At 35.4% G+C, this 15,788-nt stretch overlaps 1 protein-coding gene across 2 annotated transcripts in view; it reads right to left on the bottom strand.

The window, feature by feature from the left end:
• Positions 1–286: 286 nt before the first annotated feature.
• Positions 287–15,788, bottom strand: part of LOC126814599 (small conductance calcium-activated potassium channel protein 3) — a 32,519-nt gene continuing 17,017 nt past the window's right edge. Inside the window, exons 1-2 of one of the 2 annotated variants that reach the window (XM_050539865.2) lie at positions 10,004–10,125; positions 287–3,701 (exon numbers count right to left, since the gene is read on the bottom strand). In XM_050539865.2, coding sequence (XP_050395822.1) covers positions 2,267–3,673 — 1,407 coding nt within the window. In that variant the 5' untranslated portion in view covers positions 3,674–3,701; positions 10,004–10,125 and the 3' untranslated portion in view covers positions 287–2,266. Of the gene's footprint in view, positions 3,702–10,003; positions 10,126–15,788 lie in introns of those variants that run through there. The other variant, XM_050539866.2, reaches the window with a different exon arrangement.

Here is a 15,788-nt window from a genome sequence, read left to right as displayed (position 1 = left end):
ACTGTTATTGTAGGACAGTATGGCGGTTCAGTCTACTGCATGATTAAAAATAATGACACAATAAAGGAATATTGACCTACACAACCATTATTAACAATGACAGTACACATCAGTCAATTTAATCTTACCCATGTTTAAAAATTCATCTTTTTTTATAAGCAATATTTTATTCAGATTTGTATCTGAATAGGGATTGGGGAACAGGCATAACCTATATTAAACCCCTCTCCCTTTATCTTGTCCTATAAATGGTTCAATTTGTTTTATTGTTATTTTTGGGTGTTGCTGTTGGCTCTTCTTTTCTTTTCAGGTAACTTTTAAACTTCGAAGTCTTGAACTTTTAACTAATTTTAACCATATGGAACTTATTGGATGAACACCTTTAATATGCAAATAATCTACGGGTCCAGCTATGTGGTTTTTACTGCGAGCACTTCGCTTTTCCACATAAAGCCTGTGGATTCTTTTTCGCCACGGGTTTTTTTTCTATGCGCTCTGATGACGCCAAACATCAGTCAGCTGGACCTCCTATTTTAACTTTATTATGACAAGGGAGAAGATGACCCGCCCTCTCTTCTCACGACAGCGAATTTATAAGTGTATTTTAAGAAACTTTTGATATCCGAGGACTTTTTTATTTTGTGTTTTTAACAATTTTCAAGTGTAAATAATTTAATTAAATCAACCTGTGCGTAATATCATATTTATTGTATTGGACGTTTAATCTGTTAAAAACAACAACAACAATTAATTTTAATCAGATTGGTGTGAACTTGCCATAAAGTGGATATAGTAATCTTTGGCTATACGTACCGAAAAGTTTTCTCGCCCATCTTATGTGCACTTTAACCATCCTAATTTACTTAAAATGTAAAAGGGGGTTGGCCATAGGTCATCCAATATCAGTATAAGGCATTTAGTTAATATAATATATAATAATACTGGTATCATTTACTGAACGTATTAATTGCAGTGTTTCATGTCCAAAACTGATTCAATTCCGTTCTGTATTTACAAGAATACTGGTATGATGAAGAGAAATTCCATCGACCCATCCTGCCTCTCTTTTCTCGCTTCTTTTCCTTAACAAAACAGGTCTACAATTCTTACAATTATGTTTATTGTCGGATGACGTCCTGGCCCCGAGTTCACAAAGCATTCTCAGACTTAAGTTAAGAATTTACTCAAAATCGTTCGTCTTATTTAAACTAAAATATTACAGTCCTTTATAAAACGTTTTGTTGTTTTAATGTATCAAATACATCAATAAGAAAACTATGTGCAAATTTTAGTATTTCTGGATCAAAGATATTTCTCATAAAAAGTGATTGAAAGTTGAGGAAATTCTTAACTTAAGTCTGAGAATGCTTTGTGAACTCGGGGCCTAATTTTATTAGCTTTACTTTAAATACTGGATACTTTATCTATTATCATATGCCAAAATTCTTCGAAAATATATTTTTAATTCCGATTTTACACCAACAAAGCCTTCGACTATTAATTAAATAAAACGTACACACACTAATCTTATCTTTTAAATTTTATAGAGCATGTCATACCGTTCGAGGTACATAAGATCAACAAACGAATATCAATATCACAAATCGTGTATCTACATAAACTGATAACAAAAACAAAGCCTTGCATTAAATTTAATAAGAAAATAATGCAATATATAGGCCGACATGACGCAGAACTAGTGGTGAACGTTGTATATACTACATTTATATATGTACCCGTGACTGAACCTAACGCAGGTAAAGAAAACAACCTGCAAAATGAAGACAGATATAAGAATGAATAGTTTCCTATGAATAGCCCGGGAATTCAACATAAATTATCAATGATGCAATGCTCAATAAATCGCCGTCGTCATAGTGCTAAAATAAATCTAAATATTTATACAAAAATACATTTGAAAACGAAAACAGCATCGTAGTACTTATATAGGGTAAGTCTTGTATGTATTCGTTCCTTTGTGGGTAACAATGTTGTGGCTAAGTGGGTAAGACGCTGGCTCGCTAGCCTGGGGGTCGGGTGTTCGATCTCTGCATTGGCCGAGAAAGTTCATTTCATTTTCGTTCCTTTGTGAGTTTTGATCAGTTTAGTATCTTGATTCAAATCACTATTTGCACCAGTTTTTGCGTTCACAAATGTTCGCGATAACAATAGTTATTAATGTAATCATCAAGTATGTCGATTCAGCATAATTTGACCTTGTTTTCTCACATTTCGTAAACAGTATATAATGATGCCATACAGAAGACTATTTCATTTTTCTTAGCATATCGCGGACGTCATGTAATTGACAACTCATGTTCACTACCAAAGTTTCGAGGTTAGCAATTCTTTGTTCCAGTACTTTTTGGTCATCTTTAACCGTGGTGACTATACCATACATATCATTTAGTCCTGTGGATAATTCGACAGGACCAACCATGCATTCTGAAAGGTGGCTCTTGGTGAACTGTGCCTCCTGCATGGCGCGCTTAGCTCTGAGGAGTTTACTTTTATGTTTCAATAATGCAGACGTCCGACACGGCCCTCTTCGTTTCAACCTCCAAATAAACATAGCTTGTTTCACAACATTGGCTGCAGCATTCTTTCGACACTTATCTAGAGCTACTTGCTGCACAAATGTATGAATGTATTTTTCTGATCTAGATTGTTCTAATTTTTTGGCCAATACGGCGACAGACAATGCCATTATGCCAACACCCATTAGTCCCGTTGATCCGGCTATCAACCGACCACAATAACTTCGCGGAATTAGGTCTCCATAACCCACTGTTAGAAAGGTTACAGCAGTTAACCACATAGCCTGAGTAAATTCGCCGAGTTCGCTGTTTGGATCGGTATACACCTCACACAATCTTATGTTCCAAGAATTTATCATAAAGGTTGCTAACATAACCGTGGTAAGTACAATGCCGGGTGTAGAAGACATTAACGCCCTGAATACAAACTGGGCATTAATTTTGACGCGACTAAGTGCGCCGAGACTTTGCACTGAGGTATCTAAAAATAAATTACTGTGTACCACAACGAAACGCCCAAAGAGGTATAGCCGAAGAAACATCAAAATTGTTAAAATAGCATTAATGGGAATTATACGAGCTGTCAATATACTTCCGTTGTCAGAATTAGTTACGACTGAAATTGTTGGTATATATACGTTTAAGAAAGGCAAAGGATGAATGAAACAGACCAGGAGTTCTAGGCTTAATTTAAACCATTTAGTAGCCGTCATGGCCAATCGCCAATCTTCAAAACCGGCGCTGGCCATATATAGTCTTAATCCGGTCACATGATAGGCCACGATTGAAAGCATTAAACAACTGGTTGATATAGAGGTAAATACACGTAACGCTGTAGATACTGGAGAATCGGCGTGAATTGTACCACCTAAGATGAGTTCCGTGTCTATTATCACAAGCACGATACCCAACACTCCCAAAACGAAACTGATATCCACAATACACTTTCTCTGCGTTAGAACTTCCCTTCTTCTTCTCAGTCTGTAGCCTAAGTTATTCTTCACATCACATTGAGTCATATTCGATGGTGGACGAATGTCGTCAAAATCGCAGTCTGTCAGTTCGGTAACCAAGGTTTCTGTGCTATCATATTTCACGTAGTTGGATGGCCCCATGGAGAGGATAGGACCGTCCATGTTTGTTAATATCCCATCCACTGCTTACCTGAAAATAGAATGGGAAAGGTATTAATATCACACGAACAGTTTTTAACACTGAAGCATTATTTTGGTATTGGTTCTAATATTTATCGAGATATTCCGATTTGTATGATTATCAATTTATTGTTGTCATACTTTTGAACCTTAGAATGGTATACTTTCACGGTTAATCCCCTTAACGCCCAGACGTTTTTCTAAAGGTTTACCGGTGATTATTTCCAAGGTCGTGTAAAACAACACAAGTCTGTTAAACCTATTAAGTTAGGCTTCCGCCATAATTCAGTATTAAAGGAGATGGACCTTCCGTTTCTCTATGTTAACAACAAATAGATAATAATGAGAACTATAGGGGCGACTGGAATCTGGTTCAAGACGAATGGTTCAAATGGACGAAGAGTTATTATCATAATGCCTCCTATTAAAAGCTTTGTTCAAATCCCAACCTAAAACTAGAAAGTAGATACTTTATCATTATCAAGTTTTCTTCTTTATAAAGTAAACAAATGTATCCTTGCATGAAAACACAATTACATTGTCTGACTCGGAACAATTTATTTTGATGTAAATACTACAAATGTGTATAACCAGAGAAAATAATACATTTATCCGATCCGTCTAACGGTTTATTTACATTAACAAAATTTCAGATTCATGAATGAATAACACTTTGAGAATGTCATTTGTAATTAATCTTGCAATGTTTCATTTGAAGGCATTTTCTAAAAGAAAAACAAGAAATATATCGACATTCAAGCAACCCAGGCATATTTTTTTAAAATCAATGACGCAGAATAAGAAGTAAATTAAAGCGTGTTCTTTTGTGTTGTTTAAGTTTAATAAATGTAATAAGTGTTACCGTTTGACTTTGTACTCGGCTTGGTTCGGTTTCTTACTCGAAGACTGTGGATGATACTGAGTTAAAGACTTGGCTCCTTTAACAATCGTGTCTGTCTATGTTAATAACTTTGGGATCGCATATCCTTTAATTTTAGCCCAAACTGATATAACCTGCATGATATTTTGTTTTTTATGTGTATATATTTAAAGATAATTATGTTCCCTCGGGCATATTTTGGTCTTATGTTCCCACTAAATTTAATGGTGTCAGAAGGTATGATATTTTTAGTAGGGATCAAGAAAAATCAAAACTCGGAAATTGGCCATACTACAAAACCCCGGGAGAAAACAATCGAAACCTTTGAATCTAGAAACTCCATTTACACTTAATTCTAACATGGCCAGTGGTCGAAGCGCCAGTGCCTTGGATTAAATGGATGATGCTAATTGCTGAATTGGCTTTGTTTATATGGCTCTGTATAATCCATCACGTGTTTCTGGTATCCCACGCAATTGCCCTTACAGCCAATAAATGTATCTAATGGCTATTGTCTAGGGAAATTTCATTGCCGTTATGTTGGTATTGTCTTCTAAACATTATAGACATGGGGGCACCATTACAAAATGTGACGGTTTAGGCATCTGACGCCAGAGATTACAGCAATGCGTCCTGGAGGAGTTGATAGTTTATGCTAAACATGATTCTCTTCGTAAAAGATACAACACAAAGATTTTAGATATTTGTAAAGGATTGAAATGTGATAATGTAGATAATCACGAAGAATGGACTCTTACACGGGATAAACTGTGAAAATATGTTCCCCGAAGACTATCTTATAAATACATTCAGCTTTACGTACATTATCTCATAATGCAAATAACTCAAATTATTTATCATCTCCGTTCAATTCTTGAGAAAACAAAAGAAAACCATTTTAACCTTCCAGTTTTATCGTCTATGAAAATAATGTAAGGACATTTCAGCCTACAAATTTTTCAGATACTCGCCTTGAGACAACAAATTCACAGTGACAACGTTTCTGAATGAAGAGTCATGTTTCTACTATACATACATATCGAATGGTGTAACAAAGAAATAGTCAAATTAAATGGTTTTGAAAAAAAAAACTAATAATATTCCGATGTTCATTTAATAGATGTAGGTTATTGTAGATTAAAATACCTTAGATCTAAAATGTTGTATTTCTAAGATATTGGGGTTCGACAGGACCCATAAAACTAGTATAAAACCTATAAAACAAACTACATTTGTAGTTCAAGTATTTCTATTCGTCAAATAAAAGACAACACAGACTGGGGTTATCCAGGGTTTATTATCTACTAGCCCTCAAGACAATATCAACTAATCTTGTTGATCCGGTTTTAAAACCAAGACTCCATGATTCATTGCCGGAATATTGTTCATTTTGAAAGAGTTCACTAATTTGAATTACAAGAGAAGATTACCTTTTGATCGAAATATTTTATGCCTAAAAAACCCGCCGCATATTTTAAAATTTCTGACGAAAACGTTAGCCTGTATCACACGAGCTTTAAAATTGAAAATGATAATGGGCAGATTAAGCCGTAAAATGCGTTCGAAATATACGATGAGAAATTTGATAGAGTTCTTCCGTATTTCTTTATGAACAATCTCACCGTGTTTTAACTATTCCACAAAAAAAATATGCGTTCACAAGATTTCATAAAGCGGAACATAAACGGTTACATAACAAAGAATTTTACTGTCGAAATATTCTGAAGATCAATCGGGTTCTATTAAACTTCCACAGAGAACATGTCCTGTATCGCGTTGACCAGCTTTAAAAGTCAACATATATATAATATGCCTTGAATCTTGACACTTTTGAAATTCGGCAAGGCTCTTCCTTGTAACCCAAAGAACAATCCCACTGAATTTACAAGATTTCGTTCCGTACGCAACTGGTGATATCTCTGAAATTTGAGATCTAAAATATTACGCATTTTCACTTTCACAAAAAAAGGTGGACGAACCGAAGGACGCGGGTGACCACATCAATTGTTATAATGTATTTTTTTAAAACCCGAAAGCTAAAATACAGATGGCTATACAAAAAAGTGAACGGGTAGAAACTGACAAAAACTTGCAGGATATCATAATATAGTGTCCACATATATTAAATAACTGCTGTTAACAATGCTAATGAATTAGCAAATCTAGTTTCGCTAATTAGAACCCGCTAATGGGAAATATTTTACCTTATATATTATGGATATATATATATGCCTGCACGTTTAATGACCAGAAGGACATTGATATTTCTAGTTTACTTATAGTAACCTTTACCATGTGGACTGTGATTTTCTGTCCCTGTCTCCTATTCCAATTGTTTTTCTTCAGAGGAATTATCAGAGTGCTGAAACCCGTCTGTTACCACTCTCTACTTACGTCAGGAATAACAATAGTCTTTTCAAATCGTGGTTTCCGATCAACAATAGCAAAGATCTCTACGTTAAATTATATTTGGAATCTGTTCAACGATTTCTATAACATATGAAAAATCTGTGGACGCTGCGATTGTGCTAAAATCAATTGTCTTACTGTTTACGTGTCATGGCTAACTTTACACCACCATAGGCTATGTATAAACAATTAAAGTTGAAGTTGGCAACATCCCAGTGAAATTTATCAGCACATATTTGCCGTTGTGATTATTATGTCTAGAGTTAATCTTTATAACCCATGTTTTGATGAGAGTGAATGTTGTCGCATCCCTATCTGTTTTGAAATTTAAAAATAATTCTGAAAGTTTTAAACTTTGATCAATATATTTAACCCTAGAGATCATTGGTGCATCCTTTGATCAAGAAAAATAAGAAGATGTATTACATCTTACAATGTACTATTGGATAGCAATGCTATATTGTAGCCTTTTTGAGGGGTTTTAAGATTAAATATCTCTGATTGTTCCACTAATGCTCGAACAGAACCGAGTAATTCAAGTCGTCATTGGTGGAAGCAATATCGGTTTAATTTCCTAATGCTGATTTTACCATTTGAAATCTGTAAATATTGTGCTTATGGGCCTACATTAGGCTGATTTATTAAAAGAAGACAGCATCGCATGTGGTTGATGTGGTTGATACACAGTTGTCTTTATCTTCCCGACTTCTTCACCTTTAACCCATCCAAAACCTTGTTAGATTGTTGCATTGGGGCCTGTTTCACGAAATTTTAACTAAGATCAAATCCAAATTTTAGTAATTTGATTGGATAATATTATATTGATTTTAGTGCTTAGCCAATCAAAATTGAAGTATCTACTAAAATGTGGATTTTATCTTTAGTTAAGATTTCGAGAAACAGGGCCCAGGTGATAATAAAAAATTGATAAGCCAACAACGTCCAAAAATTAAACTACAATAAAATTAAATATGACATTCCGAATATATATAAATGTTTTGATAAGAGATACCCAACAGCGTCGTAATGCAGGCGCTGTCGTCTGCAGCTGAATGAGTATAGGATGTCAAATAAATAATGTGTCGAAATCTTGTTATAGGAATTGACGAAATATTGCTCTAAAATGTAAATGTATTTCAGAGGAAGCATCAAAGGAGCATCTTAACTCTCTTTTAGTAGGTCACCCTAGTCGTGTACTGCACACATTAAACTTGTCGCTGTTTGCCAATTAATTATAGAATTCGTTTTAAACTTGTACATGTTTAAATGCCATTGCACTTGTGTATGTAAACATGCATTATGTATGATTTAGATAAAGAGCTAGTCGTTTTTGATACAACAGTTTAAATATAGATAATGCAAAAAATAATATATATAGATATATTATTTCTGTCAAATTACATTATTCTGAGCGAAATTATCAGCCTTTAAAGCGTCAACAATATAGTCTCGACTGTCAAGTACCATTGTTACAATAATAAACAAAGTCTCGATTATCACATTTTAAATTCAATTATTAAATGGCGATGGTGTTTCAATTCATTAAAATACGCGATCATTCGATAACTTAGAGAGATGATAAGAATCGAACTGTTGACGGGAGTAACGGTGCCATCTAAAAATACCGACGCTAATTAACATTTTGAAGGGTTTGTTATTTGCTTTCAATATTTTTTTGTCTATTTCATGTAGATTATGGTAAATGTTGCAAACTATATATCAAGTTGTTTTTGTCGAGTTCCACTTTTATTGTAAAGTGGGCTATAGTTTTAATCCTTTTGTATTTGATAATCCCAATGCTTTACTGCTCCAACCATGAGGACAATACTGTGGGGCATAAAAAGATTGCGACGCTATCGTCATAATGGAGAAAGATCTTTCTCGTATGCATACCCCATTGCTCAAGAATGAACGTCCAATAAATTTACACAGATGTCACATCTTTTCAGCTTTTAAATTACTTTTTAAAACTTGCGTATTTTCACAAGCTTTTGCTTAATTCATCCTCATTTCATTTCATTGGGTGTTATATTTTTGTAAACAAGACTCTAGTAAAATTTTAAGCATTTCAGCTTTTATTAATATGATCTTATTTCAGTTTATATTATTTTTATGTTCACTCGGACACTGCTCGTGGAATCTGCACTATATGCAATAATAGATAAAAATGAATAATATTTATTTTCAGTAAACTTGGAGAACTATATAGACTTACTAAATTTGAGAATAAATCCTAATAACCACTACACCAATTGTAAAGTAGTCTCTATCGTTCTGGAAAGAGTAAGCATGCGCTGCCTCACGCGCTACACCCCTCATCACCGTATTACGAAGTATCAGAAAATATATATATCAATGAAAGAGATCTTAACGATAGCAGTTAGAGATATGGTATATGACAATAATATCTAGATGACAGCATAAAAAAAATGTTTTTTTTGTTGTTTTTTTAATTGCCAATAGAAATCATAGCTATGACGTTTGTTTTATTTAAAACTTTTGAAAACAATGCCAGTAAATCTTGTTCAAGTGTACATACATGTAGTAATAACTATGCCTTGTATTTCTTGTTCAGAGATGCGCCAACGATCTATATTGTTGAATCTAATTGTCAACCATTAAAACTTTCAGAATTATTTTTTTTTTTTCAAAATTCAAAACAAATACGGGTGCTACAATATTCACCACATCAAAACATGGGTTAGCAAAAGAAACTGTTGATATAGTTTAGTCGCATGGAAGCAATGGAAAAATGTGTGTTGATATATTTTACGAGGATGATACCATCTTGAAATATTATTAACAAAGTGTCAGTGTAAATCTCTTCCAATGACCACTCGAATAATGTTTTGTTGTATAAATGAATAACTGCTGCTTATTTACATGTATCAGAAAAGGAGAAAACATTTTCTTGCAAAGTATCACACTAAAAAACATAAACTGTCAGGGGTTGATAGTAACAATACAATGAAATTAAAAATATTTCAGAAAACTGGTAATCCGGAAAATGTAAACACTCTTACCTGAGACATTCCAGAATTTAACAATGATATAAGGTTCTACAGGTGTGATTAAGGCAACAGGTACCTTTCTAATTCAGACCCACATACATATATATGTTTAAACCAGTTGATGTAGAATGCGACATGTAAAGAAAATTTAAGAGCAACAGATGTTAAATAAGAGATGGAAATATATCAATATATGTGGTCACGTGTTTGTTATATACAATGCAATAGATTACAATATTAGAGTTGGTCAACCTCCTCACGATATTGTAAATCGCTTGTATTTATAATACAGTTGCAAAGATAGAAAAGGGCTCGCATAACTAAACCGATAGAGAGAGGGGGGGGGGGGTACACCTTTTCGACACAAACTAGGTCATTTCGGGACAAACATGGTTCAATGTTAGAATTCGCTTGCGCGTAGGGGTCTAGCTGTGGCGAAAGAAACCTACGAGGTACAAGCGGGAAATCGAACCACACCACTTGCCTCAATGAAAGATCTTATGATCTAACGCGGACGCTTTACCCCCCCCCCCCCACACACACACACACACACACACACACACCAAGTCGGTAGAGAGTCTATCACAGCGGTAAGAACAATTAAATGTGGAATTGTCAAGGGTTAGTGCCAATGTCTTGAAAGAGGGCTTAAAATTTCAGTCATTAACATTAAGTGATATATTAAAGACATAATAAGAAAGACCCAGAATGCAGCTATCGAATTGAAAGGGGTTTTTTTTAAACAAAATTGGCTAACTGGTCATACCAATCGTGTTCTTACCTCCTTGTGTATTTCTTCAAATTGAAAACTTGTAAATGTACTGCATATAACCATGTAATGTTATAAACCGTAGAAGATATGTTCATTGGGTCAAAATGAAAGAGAACCAGATAAATTTGGGAAACTGTGCTGATAGTTAAATGGGAAGTGAAAATTCTACAAAGAGACTACCTCCGTAAAACAAAATGTAAAATGAATCGAAACCAAATCAAAATGGAATAGACTCATATACTATTCAAAAAAAGTAGGGGATATTTGATTTTGGGGGCATAATACTAAAATATGCAAATGACTACGAAAAAAGTCACTATAGAACCTAACAGAAAAAACATTTCCAGTTACATGTGACGCCCAAACGCACCAATAGCTACCGCATGGAATGCAGGTGATGCTTGGGATCATCATGGGGGTCCAACCCAAGATTTGCACGACTCTGACTTTGAATGTTACAGTCATTGTGGCATTGAATTCCAGGGTGGAAACATCAGTTTAATTGTTTTAGTGACCAGAAAACAAATTTTGATATGCGTCGGCTTACCCAAAATGAAAGGTTACGTGCCCTTGGCATGCTACAGATCGGCACAACACAGGCGGTTGTGGCGCGGACGATGAATGTTTCTCAGTCTGTCATAAGCAGGCTATGGTCCAGATACCGTGATACACAATCTGTACAGGACAGACCACGCTCAGGTCGACCAAGGGCGACAACTCAAGCCCAGGATCGATTTATCCGTACCTTGGCCATGAGAAATCGTGTCATCACAGCAAATCAGATCAGCGCTCGTCTTCAAACAGACACTGGTGTGAGAGTGAGTGGCCAGACGATTCGGAATCGACTGCATAGGGGTCACCTTCGCGCCCGACGTCCTCGTGTGATCCCTTGTTTGAGAGATCATCACATTCAGGCAAGACGTCGTTGTTGTAGGGATCGTCAACACTGGGATAATCGACGCTGGAGCAATGTGATGTTTTCAGATGAGTCAAGGTTCACTGTTGATTTTTTGGACAGACGTAGGAGGGTGTGGCGTCGTCGAAACGAGCGCTTCCAAGACGTTAACGTCATAAGACATGATCGATTTGGGGGTGGTTCTGTTATGGTGTGGGAAGGCATCACTGTTGCTGGAAGAACGGCTTTACATGTTGTTGCAGGGCGTGTTACAGGCCAGTACTACCGGGACAACATCTTGGCAGTCCATGTTGTGCCGTTCGCACGACGTCATGGCCGCCGTTTCATCTTCCAGGATGACAACGCAAGATGTCACAGGGCCAGGATCGTTACAGGTTACCTCCAACAACAGAACATCACCACATTACCTTGGCCAGCACTGAGTCCCGACCTCTCCCCCATCGAGCATGTCTGGGACATGCTTGGACAGAGGTTACGTCAACGTCAACAACGTCCTGCCAATGTCCAAGAACTTGCTGCTGCGTTGCAACAGGAATGGGACAATCTGGACCAAAATGACCTTAGACGTCTCATTAGGAGTATGCCACGTCGGATCAATGCTTGTTTGGCAAACAGAGGAGGATTTACCCGTTACTGACTTGGTTGTGATGCTGTGGTAACTTTGCTGTTTGACCCCGGGTATCATTTTACCCTTATAATGGTCAGTCTGTGCCTTACTTAGTCTAACGATCATTTGGAATAAATCGATGAATGTGAACTTCATTTCATTTTGTCATTTGTTTCTTCGTCAGTTTCATTAGGTGTCTTTAATAACACTTAAAAATCAAATATCCCCTACTTTTTTTGAATAGTATATATTATAAAATCTTGTGCATGTCGGATTTGGATATCATGAAACCGTCTTAATAAGTATCAAATATCAATTCGAACCTCTCCGAAAGGAAATTAATTGAAAACTAGATAGTCCTCGAACTTTGCTTTATGAGCTCCCTAAACGACTTGTGTATAATTGAGTACACCATGGGGGAAAATGGATTATGCATAAATCAGAACGCCGTATCCAGCTGAATCTTCCTTATTGCTTGAACGTCGTTGGCTATATTATACAAACGCGTGTCTCCTTTATTGGTACGAGTGTCGTCATACACTCTGTGAACAGTACAATTTCACAGCAATTAGTTGAGTCTGACGCTTTTCCGTATAATGTCTGCCTCGTTTGTTAGGTTAGGGTTGTTAACTTTCATAACAAAATGTACAAACTTAATTGAAAATAATGAGCAGACGAAGAACCTGTACATAGTTTAAAATACCAGACGACTATTTCTGAACCAAAGACAACACATCCTCTTCCTTATCACGATATGCTCGAATTTGGATTTATAACGAATTCTTATCCACCACAGCAAAGAGCCATATACTTGGATTACCGTATACAAACCCGGTCCAAATTTTGAAATATAACGAACAAGTTTTGTTACGTGGAGGGTGATGGATTGAGCGAAAAGGATTTTTAATTATGTAAATAACTGAAAGGTGCATCTTTGGCATATATTATTTTTTCGTGTTTAAATTTAATTAAATTCATTTCCATTGTAATTTACGTAAGAGAAAACCTTCCAAGACAATGATAAACATATTTTCGCACATATTAATTATTAACCTTATATTTAAATAGAAACCGAAGCAGCGTGCCATTCCGCGAATACTAACTTAAATTTATATTAAAATATTAATATTAGCGAATCGATCAAAACTGAATAAAGGTACGTTTGTTTTGAAATGTTAGATGAGTACCTTTATTATAATAATATTATATATCTGTTATTTTGCCTGATAAATCGTTCGATTAATCGCAATAACGTTTCGTTTTTTTGGATAGGGATTAGCGTGTTGTCACTTTTTTGTCTGCTCACAACGTGATCGAAGTGGTAACTATATTTTTAATTGTCTGCAATATCACCTCAATGGAAGCCGACGTTTAATACATCTATTTCACACATGTAGACCCCCCCCCCCCAAACATGACTGACGTTAAGCCCTATACGGACGAAGGAACTAGCCATAATTGACACAAACTTGAACTGTAGTATTGATGTTTTTCGAAATTATAGGCATACCTACTCACAATTTCCAGGTGGCAAAGTCATTAGTTTCAAACACTGAGTACTTCAGCGATTCTTATTCAATATTATAACCAATGTTTATAACAATATTAAAAGATCGATGTTTCACAAATACAAAATTTATAGTCAACGACAATCGATAAAAAGGTGTGGAATTTACCAATAAGAGAATATATTATTATTTTATTGGCAATAATGATAACGTGCTCGTATAAAATATTCATATTTCACATTAACTGCAATATCTATTAATAAGACAATAAAATTATAACAACTATATGCAAAATTCCTTGATTAAAGAATTAACATACTAACTTTTTAATACTTTGCTCTATAATATACATAAACCAATGTCTGTGTCTTGGGGCTGGGGGTCTTCTGTCGGTCGGTTGGTCGGTCGGTATGGAGTGGGGATGAAATTGTACGAGACCAGGCGTAAAGTTTGGTTTTGTTTGGGTTCTCTGATTTGTGCAAGCATATTATTGAAATAAGAAATATACCAAGTGTAAGTTCCGAAATTACTTGGTTAGGGTCACGTACGACAATAATGTTGTCCAAAATCAAAATCCAATGAGACGTTTCTAGCCTTTCGTGTTCAGTGTATATTATATGAACAAAACGTTTAGTGCAGGACTATTAATATAATATCTCCATTTATTGTAAGACTCGGGATGCTATAAACGTAATTTTATCTCAGTTATTTTTTTATTTAAATCTGCTCTCGTTGGCAACAACAAAAGTTTCAAACTGGTATAATAAAACCTTATGTGGTAACATAGATTCAATTTCGTGTGGTGCCCATGGTTTAAAAACGTCTTGTTTTACAGCAGTGGCGTTGAGGTATACTAAGAAAGCTATTTTAGGTAAAATATCGATAGTTCGTGTCAAATAACTTGATAAAACGATTAATATGATTGTGTTCATGGCATGCTTTGCCACGTGTAATATATATGTGTGGGTTTTATATTCTTGGGGTGTATAATAATCGCTGTACAATTATGTACATGAAAATTTAAATAGTATATATAAAAATTTAAATACGATTTATATAAAAAAAATCTAAATGCGGATAATTCTCTATCATCGAGAAAGGCTTTTAAAAACACAAACTCTCACATTTAAAATTTAAAAACAACAAAACAATATCTAGATAAAGATTTAAAATATGAAAAATTTCAAGCTGCCATTAAAGATTAAACATAACCTCTCACATTTAAAATTTAAAAAATACAAACCAATAAACGATAAAGATAAAAGAGTGGCCTACGCACGATATTGACATCTGTACGTAATATTTTATATACTTCCTATTCATTTATAGATATATCAAATCAACGTACATAAAAACACCAGTTATTTGACAGGGAAATATGGTAAAGAAACTACACCTTTTAGTCTAATAATTATTAAAAGTACATCTTTATTTTGGAGTTTTTGTGGTTCTGATTTTCTACTACACTAAATAAGACCCACACCCTTTGCACTGATTAGACCTAATCCATTGCCTCGGGAATGTGCATAAAATTTAACATATATATTATTGAGAACGGTTGTGTAATGCACCAGACTTGGTTGGGTTTATAAATAGATCACTGTCATTGGGTTTATAAATAGATCACTGTCTGTAGCAGAGAGAGGGAAAGAGAGGGCGAGGGGGTGGGTTAACGTCAACTCGACACAAACTAGGTCATTTCGGGCTAACATATGGTGCTTAGTAGTCTTTAGAAGTGGGAGGAAACCGAAGGACCCGGAGAAAACCCACGAGGTTGGACACGCGACCCTACTCCTTGTCATACAACCACGTCACTTGACTCAATGACAGACCTTATGGTGCAATGCGCACTCGTTAACCATTCGGCCATCCCCCCACCCCCGCTGGTTTATGCTATGTTCCCACTCTCGTCCGATGTGTAACGATAGGGCTGTCAATATTGAGTCCACGATCTGGTAGGCGCAGATACGTTCGGATGCCTTTCGATGCGATCA

This window comes from Patella vulgata, chromosome 3, assembly GCF_932274485.2.
Source record: "Patella vulgata chromosome 3, xgPatVulg1.2, whole genome shotgun sequence".
Lineage (NCBI taxonomy): Eukaryota > Metazoa > Mollusca > Gastropoda > Patellidae > Patella > Patella vulgata.
Note: the sequence above shows the minus strand (reverse complement) of the source record. Positions and strands in the feature narration are given on the sequence as shown.